This window comes from Chiloscyllium punctatum, chromosome 34 (genome assembly GCF_047496795.1).
Source record: "Chiloscyllium punctatum isolate Juve2018m chromosome 34, sChiPun1.3, whole genome shotgun sequence".
Taxonomy (NCBI): Eukaryota; Metazoa; Chordata; class Chondrichthyes; order Orectolobiformes; family Hemiscylliidae; genus Chiloscyllium; species Chiloscyllium punctatum.
Window position 1 is genome coordinate 59,150,319 of NC_092772.1, and position 16,497 is coordinate 59,166,815.

Genomic DNA, 16,497 nt, shown 5'->3' on the forward strand with positions numbered 1-16,497 from the left:
TCTTATGGCAATGATTGGCAAATTATTGGAGAGGATTCTGAGAGGCAGGGTTTATGATTACTTGGAAAACCATAGTTTGACCAGAGATAACCATCATGGTTTAGTGAGGAGCAGGTCATGCCTCACAAAACTTATTGAATTCTTTGAGGATGTGACAAAACACATTGATGAAAGTAGAGCAGTGGATGTGGTGTACATGGATTTTAGCAAGGCATTTGATAAGATTCTCCATGGTAGGCTCATTCAGAAAGTAGCTGAAAATGTTTTGCTGGAAAAGCGCAGCAGGTCAGGCAGCATACAAGGAACAGGAGAATCGACGTTTCGGGCACCAGCCCTTCTTCAGGCTAATGCCCGAAACGTCGATTCTCCTGTTCCTTGGATGCTGCCTGACCTCCTGCGCTTTTCCAGCAACACATTTTCAGCTCTGATCTCCAACATCTGCAGTCCTCACTTTCTCCTCATTCAGAAAGTAAGGAGGCATAGGATACAGGGAAATCTGGCTGTCTGGATATCGAATTGGCTGACCCATAGAAGACAGAATGTGATAATAGATGTAAAGTATTCAGCCTACTGTTCGATGACCAGTGTCGTTCCACAGGGCTCTGTTCTGAGACCTCTGCTCTTTGTGATTTTTATAAGTGACTTAGACAAGAAGTGGAAAGGTGAGTTAGTAAGTTTGCCGATGACACAAAGGTTGTTGGAGTTATGGGTAGTGTGGAGGGCTGTTGTAGGTTGCAATGGGACATTGATAGAATGTAGAGCTGGGCTAAGTGACAGATGGAGTTCAACCTGGAAAAGTGTGAAATGATTCATTTTGGAAGGATGAATTTAATGCAGAAGACATAGTTAAAGGCAGGATTACTGGCAGTGTGGAGGAACAGGGGGAAAATAGGATCCATGTCCATAGATCCCTCAAAGTTGCCACCCAAGTTGATAGGGTTGTTAAGAAGGCACATGGTGTGTTGGCTTTCATTAGCAGAGGGATTGAGTTCAAGAGTGGTGAGGTTATGCTGTAGCTCTATAGAGCCCTAGTTGGAATATTGTGTTCAGTTCTGGTAACCTTGTTATACAAAGGATATGGAAGCTTTGGAGAGGGTGCAGAGGAGATTTACTAAGATGCTGCCTGGACTGGAGAGCATGTCTTATGAAGAAAGTTTGAGGAAGCTGGGGCTTTTCTCATTGGAGCAAAGAAGGGTGGGAGGTTACTTGATGGAGGTGTACAAGATGATGAGATGTATAGATAGAGTGAATAGTCAGAGACTTTTTTTTCCCAGAGTAGATATGGCTATCACCTGGGGGCATAATGTTAAGGTGATTGGAGGAAGGTTTACGGGAGATGTCAGAGATCGGTTTTTTTCACAGAGGGTAATTAGTGCATGGAATACGTGGTAGTAGAGTCAGATACGTCAGGGACAATTAAGCAACTCTTGGATAGACACATGGATGTTAGTAAAATGTAGGTTAGTTTGATCTTAGAGTAGGATCAAAGGTCTGCACAACATTAAGGACTGAAGGACCTGTGATGTGCTGTACTCTTCGATGGTCTATTAGAGTGCACTTGCCAACCAACCAGCCCAGTTTCTCATACAGTATAAATTGATTTTCCCTTTAAAGCTTTGTTTTCCTGCATCTGTCCTGATGAGTGCAATATGAGAATTCAACTTTGTGTCACTTTTTTCAGGAAGACTCTCATTCTATTCAGCCAGGGAATATTGGAAGGGCTTTCGCTGGATGAGAGACTGTGCTAATGAGCGAGTGCAGTATGGGACGTGCAGGTAAGTCCGCTCTGGGTCAAGTCCACTCAGCCTGGACTTGTGGAGCTTTCCTTCTCCACCCTCTCCCCTCCCCTCCCCCTCAGTCATGGCATTCGCACTGTGCTCACCAACAATCTGTAGAAACCCACCCAGAATTTGGGCAGGTTCTGTGCTCCAAACCACATCATTCCTAAACTGCTGGTCTGATGAAACATTTATAATTTACATGTTTAATATATCACTTTTGGAGTTTAGATTTCAAAATAGTGACAGATGTAATTTGGTGACTTTTGTGAGGGGACTTCTTGAGGAAAAGACTTTTAGAGAGTCCTTCCGAAACTGCGACCTAATCAAATTGTAGATGACTGCAAACTTCTTGAGTATGAATGAAATAAGATGTTTATTCTATGCTTCACCACAGGTAGGATAAACACGTCAGGCTATTCAGTTTGTGTTCAGTTCAGTTGAATCTCGATCGGCAACTTTTAACAATTTATTCAGAAAAAAAGTTATTTATGTCAAGAAATTCAATTCAGCAGATGTCAGTATTCAGTTCAGAGGCCCATAGTTTCTGCACTCAGATGTACATAAAAGTTCATGTGGCACATTTGGAAAGCCTCATTGAATGGTCTCCAAAGTCGACAGCAAATGAAACTGTCAGGAGTCAGTTACATCAAAGCCATGTGCTGTATGGTACGTGATTTATACATTTTTTAATGGCACTTATTTTAAAACTGGACTTTTGAAATTCGAACTAATCTCGTATCGCTTTTACATTGGAAAGGGTTTAATGACAGATTTGAGCATCTCTGTAGCCATGGTGATAAAGTAAGTTTGGAGAGAGAACGAATGGGTTTTTGTTTCATTGGAAAGATTTATGAGCAAGGAAAGTATAGCAACTATTTGACAGGGTTGGAGAGTGGGACCAACTGGGTAGGCCTTTTGGGTACCAAACATCATGATGGGTTGAAATGCCTTTATCTTCGATATTTTAGATTAGATTACTTACAGTGTGGAAACAGGCCCTTCGGCCCAACGAGTCCACACCGACCCGCTGAAGCACAACCCACCCCCCCCCTACATTTACCCATTCACCTAACACTACGGGCAATTTAGCATGGCCAATCCACCTAACCTGCACATTTTTGGACTGTGGGAGGAAACCGGAGCACCCGGAGGAAACCCACGCAGACACAGGGAGAATGTGCAAACTCCACACAGCCAGTTGCCTGAGGTGGGAATTGAACCCTGGTCTCTCGCGCTGTGAGGCAGCAGTGCTAACCACTGTGCCACTGTGCCACCGTGCCACCCCAAAATTTTAAAATTCTATGATTGGCTTTCAGGTGAAAGATTCTAGATGTGTTTGTAAAGGAGTGTTTTTAGGTTCTGTAAAGTACTGTTGAGAGGATTAATGGGATTATGCTTTAACCATATTTATTGTGTTTCAGAATTTTTAAGCACATGTTATCTGCAACCAGTTTGTTCATTCTAGGCATCATTACTTCATCTGTGTAATAAGCATTATGTGCTTGTGCTTTAGTGAAGGACCACCTCGTTAAAAACAAAAGAAATGCAAAATATTATTTGTTAAGCAAAGTTTCAGACTGAGATCTCATGTCTAGTCAGCTGGGATCATAAGCTTGAAACATTGAGATAGAGGTGTTAAAGCTCAGCAAATCCCATAGAGAAGGGACCATTCAACTCCCATTGAAAGGCTTTTGCAATCCTTCTCTCCGTCCACAACTCCAGTTTTTTTTTTGCTCTGTCTGTATGTGTGTCTTTATGTCTATGTGTACTGGTATTTTTATCAGGGGTTTAGGATTTCAGCAGTAGAGTATACGTGGACAGTTCATAATTTTTTGTCTGTAGTTATCAAGTCAAGAAATGTGGTCTGTGCTCACTGTTAAACTAAACAACAGGTACATTGGTGGAAATTGCTTACTCAAATAAAACCTTCAACCTTTTTGTGACAACTCTAGGAACAGTGAAGCTTGAATTCGAGGGTTTAAATCCAAAGAGGCATAACGCTTGGTTTTTGTTTATTTCTTCTCTTGGGTAATGAACTCCTAATCTGTTTTTGAGGACGATCTGCAACCTTGTGTGATTAAGTACTATGTTAAGAAGGCATATGGCGTACTGGCTTTTATTGGTAGAGGAATTGAGTTCCGGAGTCCTGAGGTCATGTTGTAGTTGTATAAGACTCTGGTGCGGCCGCATCTGGAGTATTGTGTGCAGTTTTGGTCGCCATACTATAGGAAGGATGTGGAGGCACTGGAATGGGTACAGAGGAGGTTTACCAGGATTTTGCCTGGTATGGTAGGAAGATCGTATAAGGAAAGGCTGAGGCACTTGTGGCTGTTTTCATTGGAGAAAAGAAGGTTTAGGGGTGACTTGATAGAGGTGTACAAGATGATTAGGGGTTTAGATAGGGTTGACCGTGAGAACCTTTTTCCACGTATGGAGTCAGCTATTACGAGGGGGCATAGCTTTAAATTAAGGGGTGGTAGGTATAGGACAGATGTTAGGGGTAGATTCTTTACTCAGCGAGTCGTGAGTTCATGGAATGCCCTGCCAGTTGCAGTGGTGGACTCTCCCTCTTTATGGGCATTTAAGCGGGCATTGGATAGGTATATGGAGGATAGTGGGCTAGTGTAGGTTAGGTGGGCTTGGATCGGCGCAACATTGAGGGCCGAAGGGCCTGTACTGTGCTGTATTCTTCTTTGTTCTATGTTCTATTAACGTATGACCTATCAATCCAGGTTTCACTCTGCGATCTGATTCCTTTCGCAGTCCAAGCAGCATGGATCAGAACAATTGAGAGTTCTTTAACTAGATCTGAATTCATTGAATTTAAGAAGGATTTGTGCATGTCTTAGGAATGGGGTATACAGAGATTTTTATTGTAACGGGGATGTTGTGGTGAAGTTTATTGTGTGAATTGGACTGTTAAACTGAATGTTCTGAGGTTTTTTCTGAGAATATGAAATGTCTGTGGTCAAATCCAACCCCACTATCTGCAGAGGATCAACACTTGCTTCTATATTAATGTATGCCTTCACACTGGGCTGGAGTGTGACCCCTTCACTCCCATTCCACATACACATTCTCCATTTATTCATCCCCACAACCCCCAAAAGGTATGTTGTCCTTCATTGCTGCAAGTTGCTTTTTATGTTCTTTCATGGGAAGTCAGCATCACTGGCAAGGCCAGCATATGTTACTCATCCCTAATTGCCTCTTCAGAGGTTGAGTAGCTTGCTTAACTATAACAGAAGAGAGGATCGATGATAATCCAGTCTGGAGTCACATGTAGACTATGTAAGGGCAGCAGCTTTCCTTCTCCAAGTAGACAGGCAGGAAGCTGGAATAACACAGCAGGGCAGGCAGCATCAGGAGGGACAGGCAGGAGGCTGGGAGAACACAGCAAGGCAGGCAGCATCAGGAGGGACAGGCAGGAGGCTGGGAGAACACAGCAAGGCAGGCAGCATCAGGAGGGACAGGCAGGAGGTTGGAAGAACACGGCAAGGCAGGCAGCATCAGGAGGGACAGGTAGGAGGCTGGGAGAACGCAGCAAGTCAGGCAGCATCAGGAGGGACAGGCAGGAGGCTGGGAGAACGCATCAAGGCAGGCAGCATCAGGAGGGACAGGCAGGAGGCTGGGAGAACACAGCAAGGCAGGCAGCATCAGGAGGTGGAGAAGTCGACATTTTGCGTGCATCCCTTCTTCAGGACTCACCCGAAACATCAACTTCTCCTGCCTGCCTTGCTGCATTCCCCCAGCCTCCTGCCTGTCCCTCCTGATGCTGCCTGCCTTGCTGTGTTCTCCCAGCCTCCTGCCCGTCCCTCCTGATGCTGCCTGCCTTGCTGCGTTCCCCCAGCCTCCTGCCTGTCCCTCCTGATGCTGCCTGCCTTGCTGTGTTCTCCCAGCCTCCTGCCCGTCCCTCCTGATGCTGCCTGCCTTGCTGTGTTCTCCCAGCCTCCTGCCTGTCCCTCCTGATGTTGCCTGCCTTGCTGCGTTCCCCCAGGCTCCTGCCTGTCCCTCCTGATGTTGCCTGCCTTGCTGTGTTCTCCCAGCCTCCTGCCTGCCTACTTTGGATTCCAGCATCTATATTATTTTTGTCACATTCCTTCCCTGAAGGACACTGGTGAAGCTAATGGATTTTTGCACCAATCAATGATTATTTGACAGTCATCATCACTGAGATAGGCTTTCAATCCCAGAATGATTGATGAATTTAAATTCCCTCACCTACCATGGTTGGGATTTGACCCCATGCCATCAGAAAAATAGTTTGGGAGTCTGGAATACTTGTCCCATGACAGTACCATTCAGCCAACATTGCTTGCCCCAGTTATACAGTTCAGAGTCACTCATATTATGATCTGGTTGGAAACAGGTGAGACCCCTGATCCTTGGAGCAATTCACTTGCCACAGGTTGTCAATCCTGAAAACTTTCCCTTTGTTCATTCTCTCAATTTTCTGTCCTTTACCCAGTCTCCAATCCATCAAGCCAGATAGCATCAGCAGATGGAGAAGTCAACGTTTTGGGTATAACCCTTCTTCAGTCCTTCTTCGAAATGTCGACTTCTTCACCTCCTGATGCTGCCTGGCTGGCTGTGTTCTTTCAGCCTCCTGCCTGTCCCTCCTGATGCTGCCTGCCTTGCTATGTTCTCCCAGTCTCCTGCCTGTCCCTCCTGATGCTGCCTGCCTTGCTATGTTCTCCCAGTCTCCTGCCTGTCCCTCCTGATGCTGCCTGGCTGGCTGTGTTCTCCCAGCCTCCTGCCTGTCCCTCCTGATGCTGCCTGGCTGGCTGTGTTCTCTCAGCCTCCTGCCTGTCCCTCCTGATGCTGCCTGCCTTGCTGTGTTCTCCCAGTCTCCTGCCTGTCCCTCCTGATGCTGCCTGGCTGGCTGTGTTCTCCCAGCCTCCTGCCTGTCCCTCCTGATGCTGCCTGCCTTGCTGTGTTCTTTCAGCCTCCTGCCTGTCCCTCCTGATGCTGCCTGCCTTGCTGTGTTCTCCCAGCCTCCTGCTTGTCCCTCCTGATGCTGCCTGCCTTGCTATGTTCTGCCAGCCTCCTGCTTGTCCCTCCTGATGCTGCCTGCCTTGCTGTGTTCTCCCAGCCTCCTGCCTGTCCCTCCTGATGCTGCCTGCCTTGCTGTGTTCTCCCAGCCTCCTGCCTGTCCCTCCTGATGCTGCCTGCCTTGCTGTGTTCTCCCAGTCTCCTGCCTGTCCCTCCTGATGCTGCCTGGCTGGCTGTGTTCTTTCAGCCTCCTGCCTGTCCCTCCTGATGCTGCCTGCCTTGCTATGTTCTGCCAGCCTCCTGCTTGTCCCTCCTGATGCTGCCTGCCTTGCTGTGTTCTTCCAGCCTCCTGCCTGTCTACATTGGATTCCAGAAACTGCAGTCTTATTTTGTCTCTAACCAAGTCTCCGATCCATAGCAGCATGGCAGCACTGGCTCATTGGTTAGCATTGTTGCATCACAGCGCCACGGATCCAGGTTTGATTGCACCCTCAGGTGACAGTCAGTATGAAGTTTGTACATTCTCCCAGTGTCCACATGGGTTTCCTCTGGTGCTCCCACACTCCCAAGATGCGCAGGTGAGGTGAATTGAGCATGTGAAATGCAGGCTTACAGGGATAAGTTATGATTTGGAGGGATAAGTTACGAGGGGTTGGATCTGATTGGGGGACTCTTGGGCTCAATGGGCTGAATAGCCTGCTTCCACACTGTCAGGATTCTTTGTTAACATATTCCTCGAGTCCCCAGAGTCTTATGAAACCTTTGTGTGACACCTGTTTGAAAAATATGTCAAAAGCCAAATATTTCAAATCTTCTGTTTCAGCCAACATTGTCACTGCAAATTACAGACTCAGATATCTCAAACGGATTTGTCAACTACAGTTTCCTGTCAGAAATCAAGGTAATTCTGCATAATCATGTTCTACTTCACAGGCACAGTGTCAGCATGTGTAACATATATAACAGAAATTGCTGGAAAAACTCAGCAGGCCTCACATTATCTGTGGAGCGAAAACAGAGTTAATGTTTTCAGTCCAGTGATCCTTCTTCAGAACTATTTGTAGCTAGGAAAGGGTTTGCATGTATATGGAAGATGATGCAGGGAAAGGGGAAGCGGGAAGGGTGGCATGGTGACTCAGTGGTTAGCACTGCTACCTCACAGTGCTGGGGACCAGGGTTCGATTCCAGCCTCAGGTGACTGTGTGGAGTTTGCACCTTCTCCCTGAGTCTGTGTGGGTTTCCTCTCACAGTTCAAAGATATGCAGGTTAGGTGAGATGGCCATGCTAAACTGCCCATAGTATTCAGGGATGTGTAGGTTAAGTGGGTTAGTCAGGCATAAATACAAGATAATAGAGTAGGAGAATGGGTCTGGGTGGGTTACTCTTCAGAGGGTCGGTGTGGACTTGTTGGGCTGAAGGGCCTGTTTCCACACTGTCCCGATTTGATGAAATGATTGCAGAGGATGTAGAAGGCAGCTCACCAGCACCCTCTCATAGTCAGTTACAAATTGGTAATAAACCCTTTCAGTGACACCTACATCCCCTAAGTGAATTAAAAATTCCAATTCCTCGCTGCATCCAGTGGGGGAAGAATGAATTGATGGATTCAGGTTTCCCCTGCTGTGCATCTAATCTGTGCCTCCTTCTCTCTCTCTCTCTCTCTCTCTCTCTCTCTCTATTTCATTCGTGATGTCTTGGGCTGTTTTTGTCTTGGGCTGTTCCTGTCTTCTCTCCCTCTCTCCCTCTCTCTCTCTCTCTCTCACACTCACACACACACACACACACACACACTCTCTCTTTCATACACACACCAGCTCCCCCACCCCCACAACACCTCCACCCCCACAACACCTCCACCCCCAACCCCAACTCTCTCTCTGTTGGTCTTTGGCTCACTTTGGCTCATCTCAACTTGATGTCCTGTGTGTTTTATGACTGTCTGCAGTTAGTGGGTCTGCAAACTGAACATAGAAATCAGTTAGTTGGTAGTAATGTCTGCAACATAATCCATCTTGTGTGCTGCTGTTTTAAGTAAATTAACACATTGGGTTCATAAATCTTTGATGAACAATTGATTGTTAGAAGATTCTTGTCAACATACCAGTGGTACATTGAGACATTAATCCGAGCCCAGTCTAGCCTCATGGGTCAATGTAAATGAATCAACAGTCATTATTCCATGAAAGATCATGAGGGAGCTCTCTGTGATACACAAGTTAACCCAGAAGCAACATTCCTCAAAATAAAATGCCTGCATTCATACTCACATTACTACTAGTGAGATCTTTCTATGTGTAATCTTTGTATGTGTAACTTGACCATCAGATTTCCCATAATGCACCAGTGACAGCGTTTCACAATTCTGCTTTAAAAACAAATTGTTTTGTACATCCTGAGGCTGTGAAAGTTCCTGTTGACATGCAGTTTGACGTGGAAGCTGCAAAAAAAATGTTTTACTTAACAATTTTCCACATTGCTGCTTTTAACAATGGAGCTTCAATGGAGTAAAGATGTCACGGGAGGCTGCTGCAATGGTGAAAGTGGTGTGGTCTATTCCTTGTGGCCACTGAAGTTGTGTCATGGTGGAACCTGTGGTGTGGTGGTCTGCTTCAGTGGCTTTGTTGTCTTTGGCAGCATGATGGGTCTAACCTGGGACTCCAACCTCCCAGATCGGCAGCGATGAGGTGGGTTTGGCCGAGGATGCCTGAGGTGGCTTCCGTGAGGTTTTCTGGCTGTGGATTCCAATGGCCCGACATGGTGGTCTGCTCTTTCAACAGCAGCTTCAGCAACAAGATAGGTCTTTGAGGTGGTTTCTCCAGCATATTCGGCAGCATGGTGGTCTGGCTCCAGATTCATCAGCTTCAATGTCGCCTTTCTGCCGTAGTGGAGAATGTAGTCTTTTCTTCGACCCTTGGGGACCCATGTGCGGTGAATTGAACAGAGATAGACTTTGTTCTTAAAGTGTTTTTATATGTGATTTCTGTTATTAGAAAGGTCCTAGACAGACCATGGACTGCAGGTCCCTAGTTCCTTAAAAATAGTCACAGATGGGTGGGATAGTGAAGAAGGCATTTGGTATACTTTCCTTTGTTGGTCAGAGCATTGAGCATAGTAGTTGAGAGGTCATATTGCGGATGTTCGGGACATTGGAAATTTGGTGCAATTCTGGTCTCCTTTATATCAGAAGGATGTTGTGAAACTTGAAAGGGTTCAGAAATGATGTTGCCAGTGTTGGAGGGTTTGAGCTATAGGGAGAGGCTGAATATGAATATGAAGGGCCACGTGCTGGCAAATGGGACGAGATTAGATTTGGATATCTGGTCAGCTTGGACAAGTTGGACTGAAGGGTCTGTTTCTGTGCTGTACATCTCTATGACTCCACGACTATGTCAACTTAAACACTTTTCACTGTTTTTCTTGGTGAAATATAAGTAATAGTAAATTACTATTCTTTTCTGTAGATGCCAGTGTTATTGTTGTACTGGAACAGATTGGCTCAGGGTGCTGCAAGATTGCAGAATATTGTCAGGGCCTAGAGACTTTGCACTGTCCAGTAGCATCTGCCATTTCGATATCAAGTGGAGTAAATCGAAGTGGTAGAGATGCTGGAGACCTCAAGTGGAGATTGACACAGATCCTCCAGCTGGCACTGTTGACTAAAAGTTGTTGCAGATACGATAGTCTTCCATTTTGTATTGCTGTGCGGGGCTTCCCCAGAGTTCAAGATGGAATATTTATGGAGCTTTCTCCTTCAGAGAGTTGTTTAACTGTCCACCACCATTCAGAACTTGAGTTGGCAGGACTGCAATACTTAGATCTGATCTGTCAGTTGTGGAATCGCTTAGCATTGTCTAATATTTGTTGCTTATGTTCTTTGACACACAAATAGTCCTGTGTTGCTTCACCAGGTGAACACCCCATTTTTTGGTATGCCTAGTGTTGCTCCTGGCATGCCTCCTCCTACACTCTCCATTGAGCCAGGTTGAGCTCCTGGTAATGCTAAAATGGGTCATATGTTGCGCCATGCGGTTGAAGATTGTATTGGAGTACACTTTTGCTGTTGATGACTCACAGCGCCTCACAGATATTCCGTCTTGATTTGCTGGTTTAGTTCAAAATTTACCTCCCTTAACAAGGACACACAACAGGATATTCTTCATGTGAAGACAGGACTTAGTCTCCACAAGTAGTTGCATTGTTCACTGGTCCAGTTACTGTCATAGACAATTGCATTAGTGGCAGGCAAATTGGCAGACCCAGTCTAGCAGTTATATCGCTTATGACTTAACCAGCTTAATTAGCAGTGGCATTGCTGCCATCCCACTGTTGCTGATGGACACTGACGTTCCCCTGCCAGAGTGCGTTCTGTGCCTTTGCCACCATCTTGCTTTCTCCAAGTGGTGTTTAACATGGAAGAGCATGGATCCACCAATGAGGGAGAGTAGTGCATGGTAACCAACAGGAGGTTTCCTTGCCCATTTAATGTGACTTCCACTCAATGGTATACCTCTGTGTTACCACCTCGAGGACCTCAGATCATATCTGGAACGATGTTTAGAAGGGGAATTCCTTGAGGTAGTCTATTGTCTGTCGAGTCTTTGAGAACATCTCTCCTAATCCACTTCAGTATGGTAAGGAGGACTATGTCATTCTTGTTTCCAAAGCTGAGATTGGTGTCTTGTGGAGGTCCTGGTGTTGTTTCTTTTCTGAGATTTTTTTTTGCAATTTGATACAACTGAATAGTTTGCTAGGCCATTTCAGAGGACAGGAGAAGGGCTTATGCCCGAAACGTCGATTCTCTTGTTCCTTGGATGCTGCCTGACCTGCTGCGCTTTTCCAGCAATACATTTTCATTTCAGAGGACAGTTAAGAACCAAATTGCTGTGGGTTTGAACCTGCGTGTTTTGCAGTACATTTCCTTCCCTAAAGACCATTATTGAGCCAGATGGGTTTTTATGATAATAACAAAGATTAAACCATAACGCAGAGGATCAGAAATTAACCATTTAGCCACTGTTACACGGTCATCATTGGCCACTTAATTCCATATTTTATTTGGAATTTATATCTCATTATCTCCTAATTACATCAGGTCATTTTCTGTCAGTGCTACTGCCTTGGAGGCTGCAATTAACAGCACTTCTGTTCTCGATTACTTCTGACCGAATAAATTTGCCTCATTTCTCCACTGTAGAACCAAAGTTCCCAAATAATGACAGCACATTATGAAGCTTCATCACAACTGCTTTTACTAACATATGTAAAATTATTCATAAGCTTTGTGCAACCTCTGACAGCATGAAAAAGATGCAACAATTGGAAAGCATGTTCAGAATTACCAACAAAGTTGGGCAATATCATTTTATCTTCATTATTATCCAACCATACAGGCTGCACAAACCCCTCTCCCTGTTTCTCTGTCAGTTTGGTTGGAATCTGATCTTTGCATATTCCGTGTCCTCGCCTCTGTGCACTGTCCCGTCACCTTTGGGCAGCTTTGAGAAGTTGATGTTGGCGTAGAGAAGATCTTCAGTTCTGTTGGGGTTCTCATGTCCAGCATCTCCTCCCACTGGACTGTCAAAGACATCCTGAGGAGATGGTGTCTCCCCCTCTCTAATTGTGTCCTGAGGGTCTGTAACTTTCATGTCCGGTGAACCCTGGAGAGAAATGGAAACAGAAGATGTTCTCACATCATTTAGCAGCAGGGGTAGTTTTAAATTATTGCACAACCTTTTGAGAGCCAACTGTAGTTCTGTGGGTTTATTCGGAGTTTATCCTGCTCTTTCTTACTTTGAAGACTAAAGTTCCTTGTTCACAGAGACTGAACGTCCCAAGTTCTCCTCAGCCACTGAAGGATTTTATTTATTGAACTGTAGACATTGATGTAATCTAGGGAACACAGCAACCAATTTGCACAAGGCAATCCTGAGAAGAGTATAAAGGCAGTAGGAGTATACTTAAGAGGGAAATCAGGAGGGCAAAAAGGGGACATGAGATAACTTTGGCAAATAGAATCAAGGAGAATCCAAAGGGTTTTTAAAAAATACATTAAGGACAAAAGGGAACTAGGGAGAGAATAAGGCCCCTCAAAGATCAGCAAGGTCGCCTTTGTGTGGAGCCACAGAAAATGGAGGAAATAATAAACAAGCATTTTGCATCAGTGTTTACTGTGGAAAAGGACATGGAAGATAAAAAAAATGTAGGGAAATACATGGTGACATCTTGAAAAATGTTAATTTTACAGAGGATGAAGTGCTGGATGTCTTGAAATGCATGAACGTAGATAAAAATCCCCAGGACCGATCAGGTGTTCCCTGGAACTCTGTGGGAGGCTCGGGAAGTGATTGGTGGGCCCCTTGCTGAGATGTTTGAGCGTGAGGTGCCAGAAGACTGGAGGTTGGTTAACGTGGTACTGTTTAAAAATGGTGGTAAGGACAAGCCAGGGAACTATAGACCAGTGAGCCTGATGTCCGTGGTGGGCAAGTCGTTGGAGGGAATCCTGAGGGACAGGCGATACATGTTTTGGAAAGGCAAGGTCTGATTAGGGATAGTCAACATGGCTTTGTGCGTGGGAAATCATGTCTCACAAACTTGATTGAGTTTTTTGAAAAAGTAACAAATGAGGGCAGAGTGGTAGATGTGATCTATATGGTCTTTAGTAAGGCATTCAACAAGGTTCCCTGTGGAAGACTGGGTAACAAGGTTAGATCTCATGGAATACAGTGAGAACTAAACATTTGGATACAGAACTGGCTCAAAGGTAGAAGACAGAGGGTGGTGGTGGAGGGTTATTCTTCAGACTAGAGGCCTGTGACCAGTGGAGTGCCACAAGGATCGGTGCTGGGTCCTCTACTTTTCATCATTTATATAAATGATTTGGATGTGAGCATAAGAGGTATAGTTAGTAAGTTTGCAGATAACACCAAAATTGGAGGTGTAGTGGACAGCAAAGAGGGTTACCTCAGATTACAACAGGATCTTGACTAGATGGGCCAATGGGCTGAGAAGTGGCAGATGGAGTTTAATTCAGATAAATGCGAAGTGCTGCATTTTGGGAAAGCAAATCTTAGCAGGACTTATACACTTAATGGTGAGGTCCTAGGGATTGTTGCTGAACAAAGAGACCTTGGAGTGCAGGTTCATAGCTTCTTGAAAATGGAGTCACAGGTAGATAGGATAGTGAAGAAGGTGTTTGGTATGCTTTCCTTTATTGGTCAGAGTATTGAGTACAGGAGTTGGGAGGTCATGTTGCGGCTGTACAGGACATTGGTTAGACCACTGTTGGAATATTGCGTGCAATTCTAGTCTCCTTCCTATTGGAAAGATGTTGTGAAACTTGAAAGGGTTCAGAAAAGATTTACAAGGATGTTGCTAGGGTTGGAGGATTTGAACTACAGGGAGAGGCTGAACAGGCTGGGCCTGTTTTCCCTGGGGCGTCAGAGGCTGAGGGGTGACCTTATCGAGGTTTATAAAATTATGAGGGATGTGGATAGGATAAACAGACGAAGTATTTTCCCTGGATGGGGGAGTCCAGAACTAGAGGGCATAGGTTTAGGGTGAGAGGGGAAAGACATAAAAGAGACCTAAGGGGCAACTTTTTCACACAGTGGGTGGTACGTGTATGGAATGAGGTGCCAGAGGATGTGGTGGAGGCTGGTACAATTAAAAGGCATTTAGATGGGTATATGAATAGGAAGGGTTTGGAGGGATATGGGCCAGGTGCTGGCAGGTGGGACTAGATTGGGTTGGGATATCTGGGTCAGCATGGACGGGTTGGACTGAAGGGTCTGTTTCCATGCTGTACATCTCTATGACTCTATGACTTTAAATTTCTCAACAGCTGTGTTGGAATAACTCACATCTTCACTTTTTTTTTAATGCTGTTCTGTTTGAGAGAGATAATGATAGGTTCCAAGACACTGAGAACAGCTCACTGTTTCTCTTCCAAATAATGGCTGTGGGATCTTTTAATATCCCCCTGAGGACAGACAGAGCAGTTTAATATGTCATTTGAAAGATGGCACCTCTGACAGTATGTAGTTCCATCACAGAATTGGAAACACGAGATGTTCTGAAATTTTCTGGGACATTTGTGTTAAATGATTCCACAACCTTGTATATGGTATTCATAGTTCAGTGGATGTAATGTCATCCATTTCTATGCCTCTGTCTCTCTCTTTCTCTCTCACTTTCTCTCTCTCTCTCTCTCTCTTTTTCTCTCTCTCTCTTTCTATTCTCCATCTCCTAGTCTTGACCCTTTCTCACCGCTGAGATAGAATGGCATAGTTTGACTCTCAAATTTGGATTTGAACTCTCTTCTTCCCTCACATGTTCCAAAATACCTCACAGCCACTTTTTGAAGTGTATTTGCTGTTGTAATGTAGGATGTGCAGCACCAGTTTGTGCACAGAAAGGTCCCACAAGCAGCAATAAAATAAACAGGTGGCATGAGCCAATTTTTGCACAAAAGAAGAACTGCAGATGCCGGAAATTTGAAAATAACAACAAAATAAACTGTTGGACAAACTCAGCAGATCTGGTAGCATGAGTAAAGAGAAAGCAGTGCACATTGAGAGTAGAATGACTGTATGACAGAACAGGGTCAGTGGCACTCCCTTGGGACTGACCCTCCAATAGTGTGCTACCCCCTTGGTACTAACACCCCAGAGTGACCGTGCTGTCAGATTATGTTTAAATTTGTGTAGTCGGTTATTAAACCCAAGACCTTCTGACTCAGAGAAAAGGAAGGTGAGAGTGCTGCCCGCTGAGTTACTCCTAATGAAAGCATCTAACTTGAAACATCAACTCCCATCCTCCTCTGATACTGCTTGACCTGCTCTGCTTTTTTCCAGCTGCCCTCTCTGTTCACTCTGATTCTCCAGCATGCGCAGTTCTCACTATCTCGAAATCCACGGGTAATCATTGGCATGTTGCCAATTCAACCATGTTGACTGCACACAACCTTCACACCCCATCTCTCTGTTTCTAACTCAGTTTTGCAGGAATTTAACCTTATCTCTCTTCCGTGCAAAGTCCCATCACTCCTGGGCAGTTTCAAAAAGGTGACGCTGGTGCAGAGAAGATCCTTGGGTTTGTTTTGGAGATGCCGGTGTTGGACTGGGGTGTACAAAGTTAAAAATCACACAACACCAAGTTATAGTCCAACAGGTTTAATTGGAAGCACACTAGCTTTCGGAGCGACGCACCTTCATCAGGTGGTAGTGGAGGGCTCAATCCTAACAAACAGATTTTATAGCAAAAATTTACAGTGTGATGTAACTGAAACTATAGATTGAAAATTTTTCAATCTATAATTGCAGTTGCATCACACTGTAAATTTTTGCTATAAATTCTGTGTGTTAGGATTGAGCCCTCCACTACCACCTGATGAAGGAGCGACGCTCCGAAAGCTAGTGTGCTTCCAATTAAACCTATTGGACTATAACCTGGTGTTGTGTGAATTTGAACTTGGATTTGTTAGTTGCAAGATGTTGCATTGTCTAAACACTGAGCTTTGGAGTGAGTGTAAACAGCTTCTGTACCTGGTGTTTCACAGAGACTCGACGGTCGGTCAATACAATGTCACTGGTCTTTGAAGCTGTCTCCTCAGTTGCTGTCTTTCTCCTGCAATAACACAATATCACAATGTGGTTAATGTATATCAGAGAGTCAGTTACATATTTGGACATTTCTGTTGAACGTGCTTTTATCTCCCTAGAAAGAG

General features: G+C 44.9%; 1 protein-coding gene across 4 annotated transcripts in view; it reads right to left on the reverse strand.

The window, feature by feature from the left end:
• Positions 1 to 11,997: 11,997 nt before the first annotated feature.
• Positions 11,998 to 16,497, reverse strand: part of LOC140458893 (sialoadhesin-like) — a 55,200-nt gene continuing 50,700 nt past the window's right edge. For all 4 annotated transcript variants that reach the window (XM_072553636.1, XM_072553635.1, XM_072553633.1 and 1 more), the window contains 2 exons: positions 16,316 to 16,397; positions 11,998 to 12,430 (listed from right to left, as the gene is read on the reverse strand). In XM_072553636.1, the coding sequence (XP_072409737.1) occupies positions 12,194 to 12,430; positions 16,316 to 16,397 (319 nt within the window). In that variant the 3' untranslated portion in view covers positions 11,998 to 12,193. The remainder of the gene's footprint in view (positions 12,431 to 16,315; positions 16,398 to 16,497) is intronic.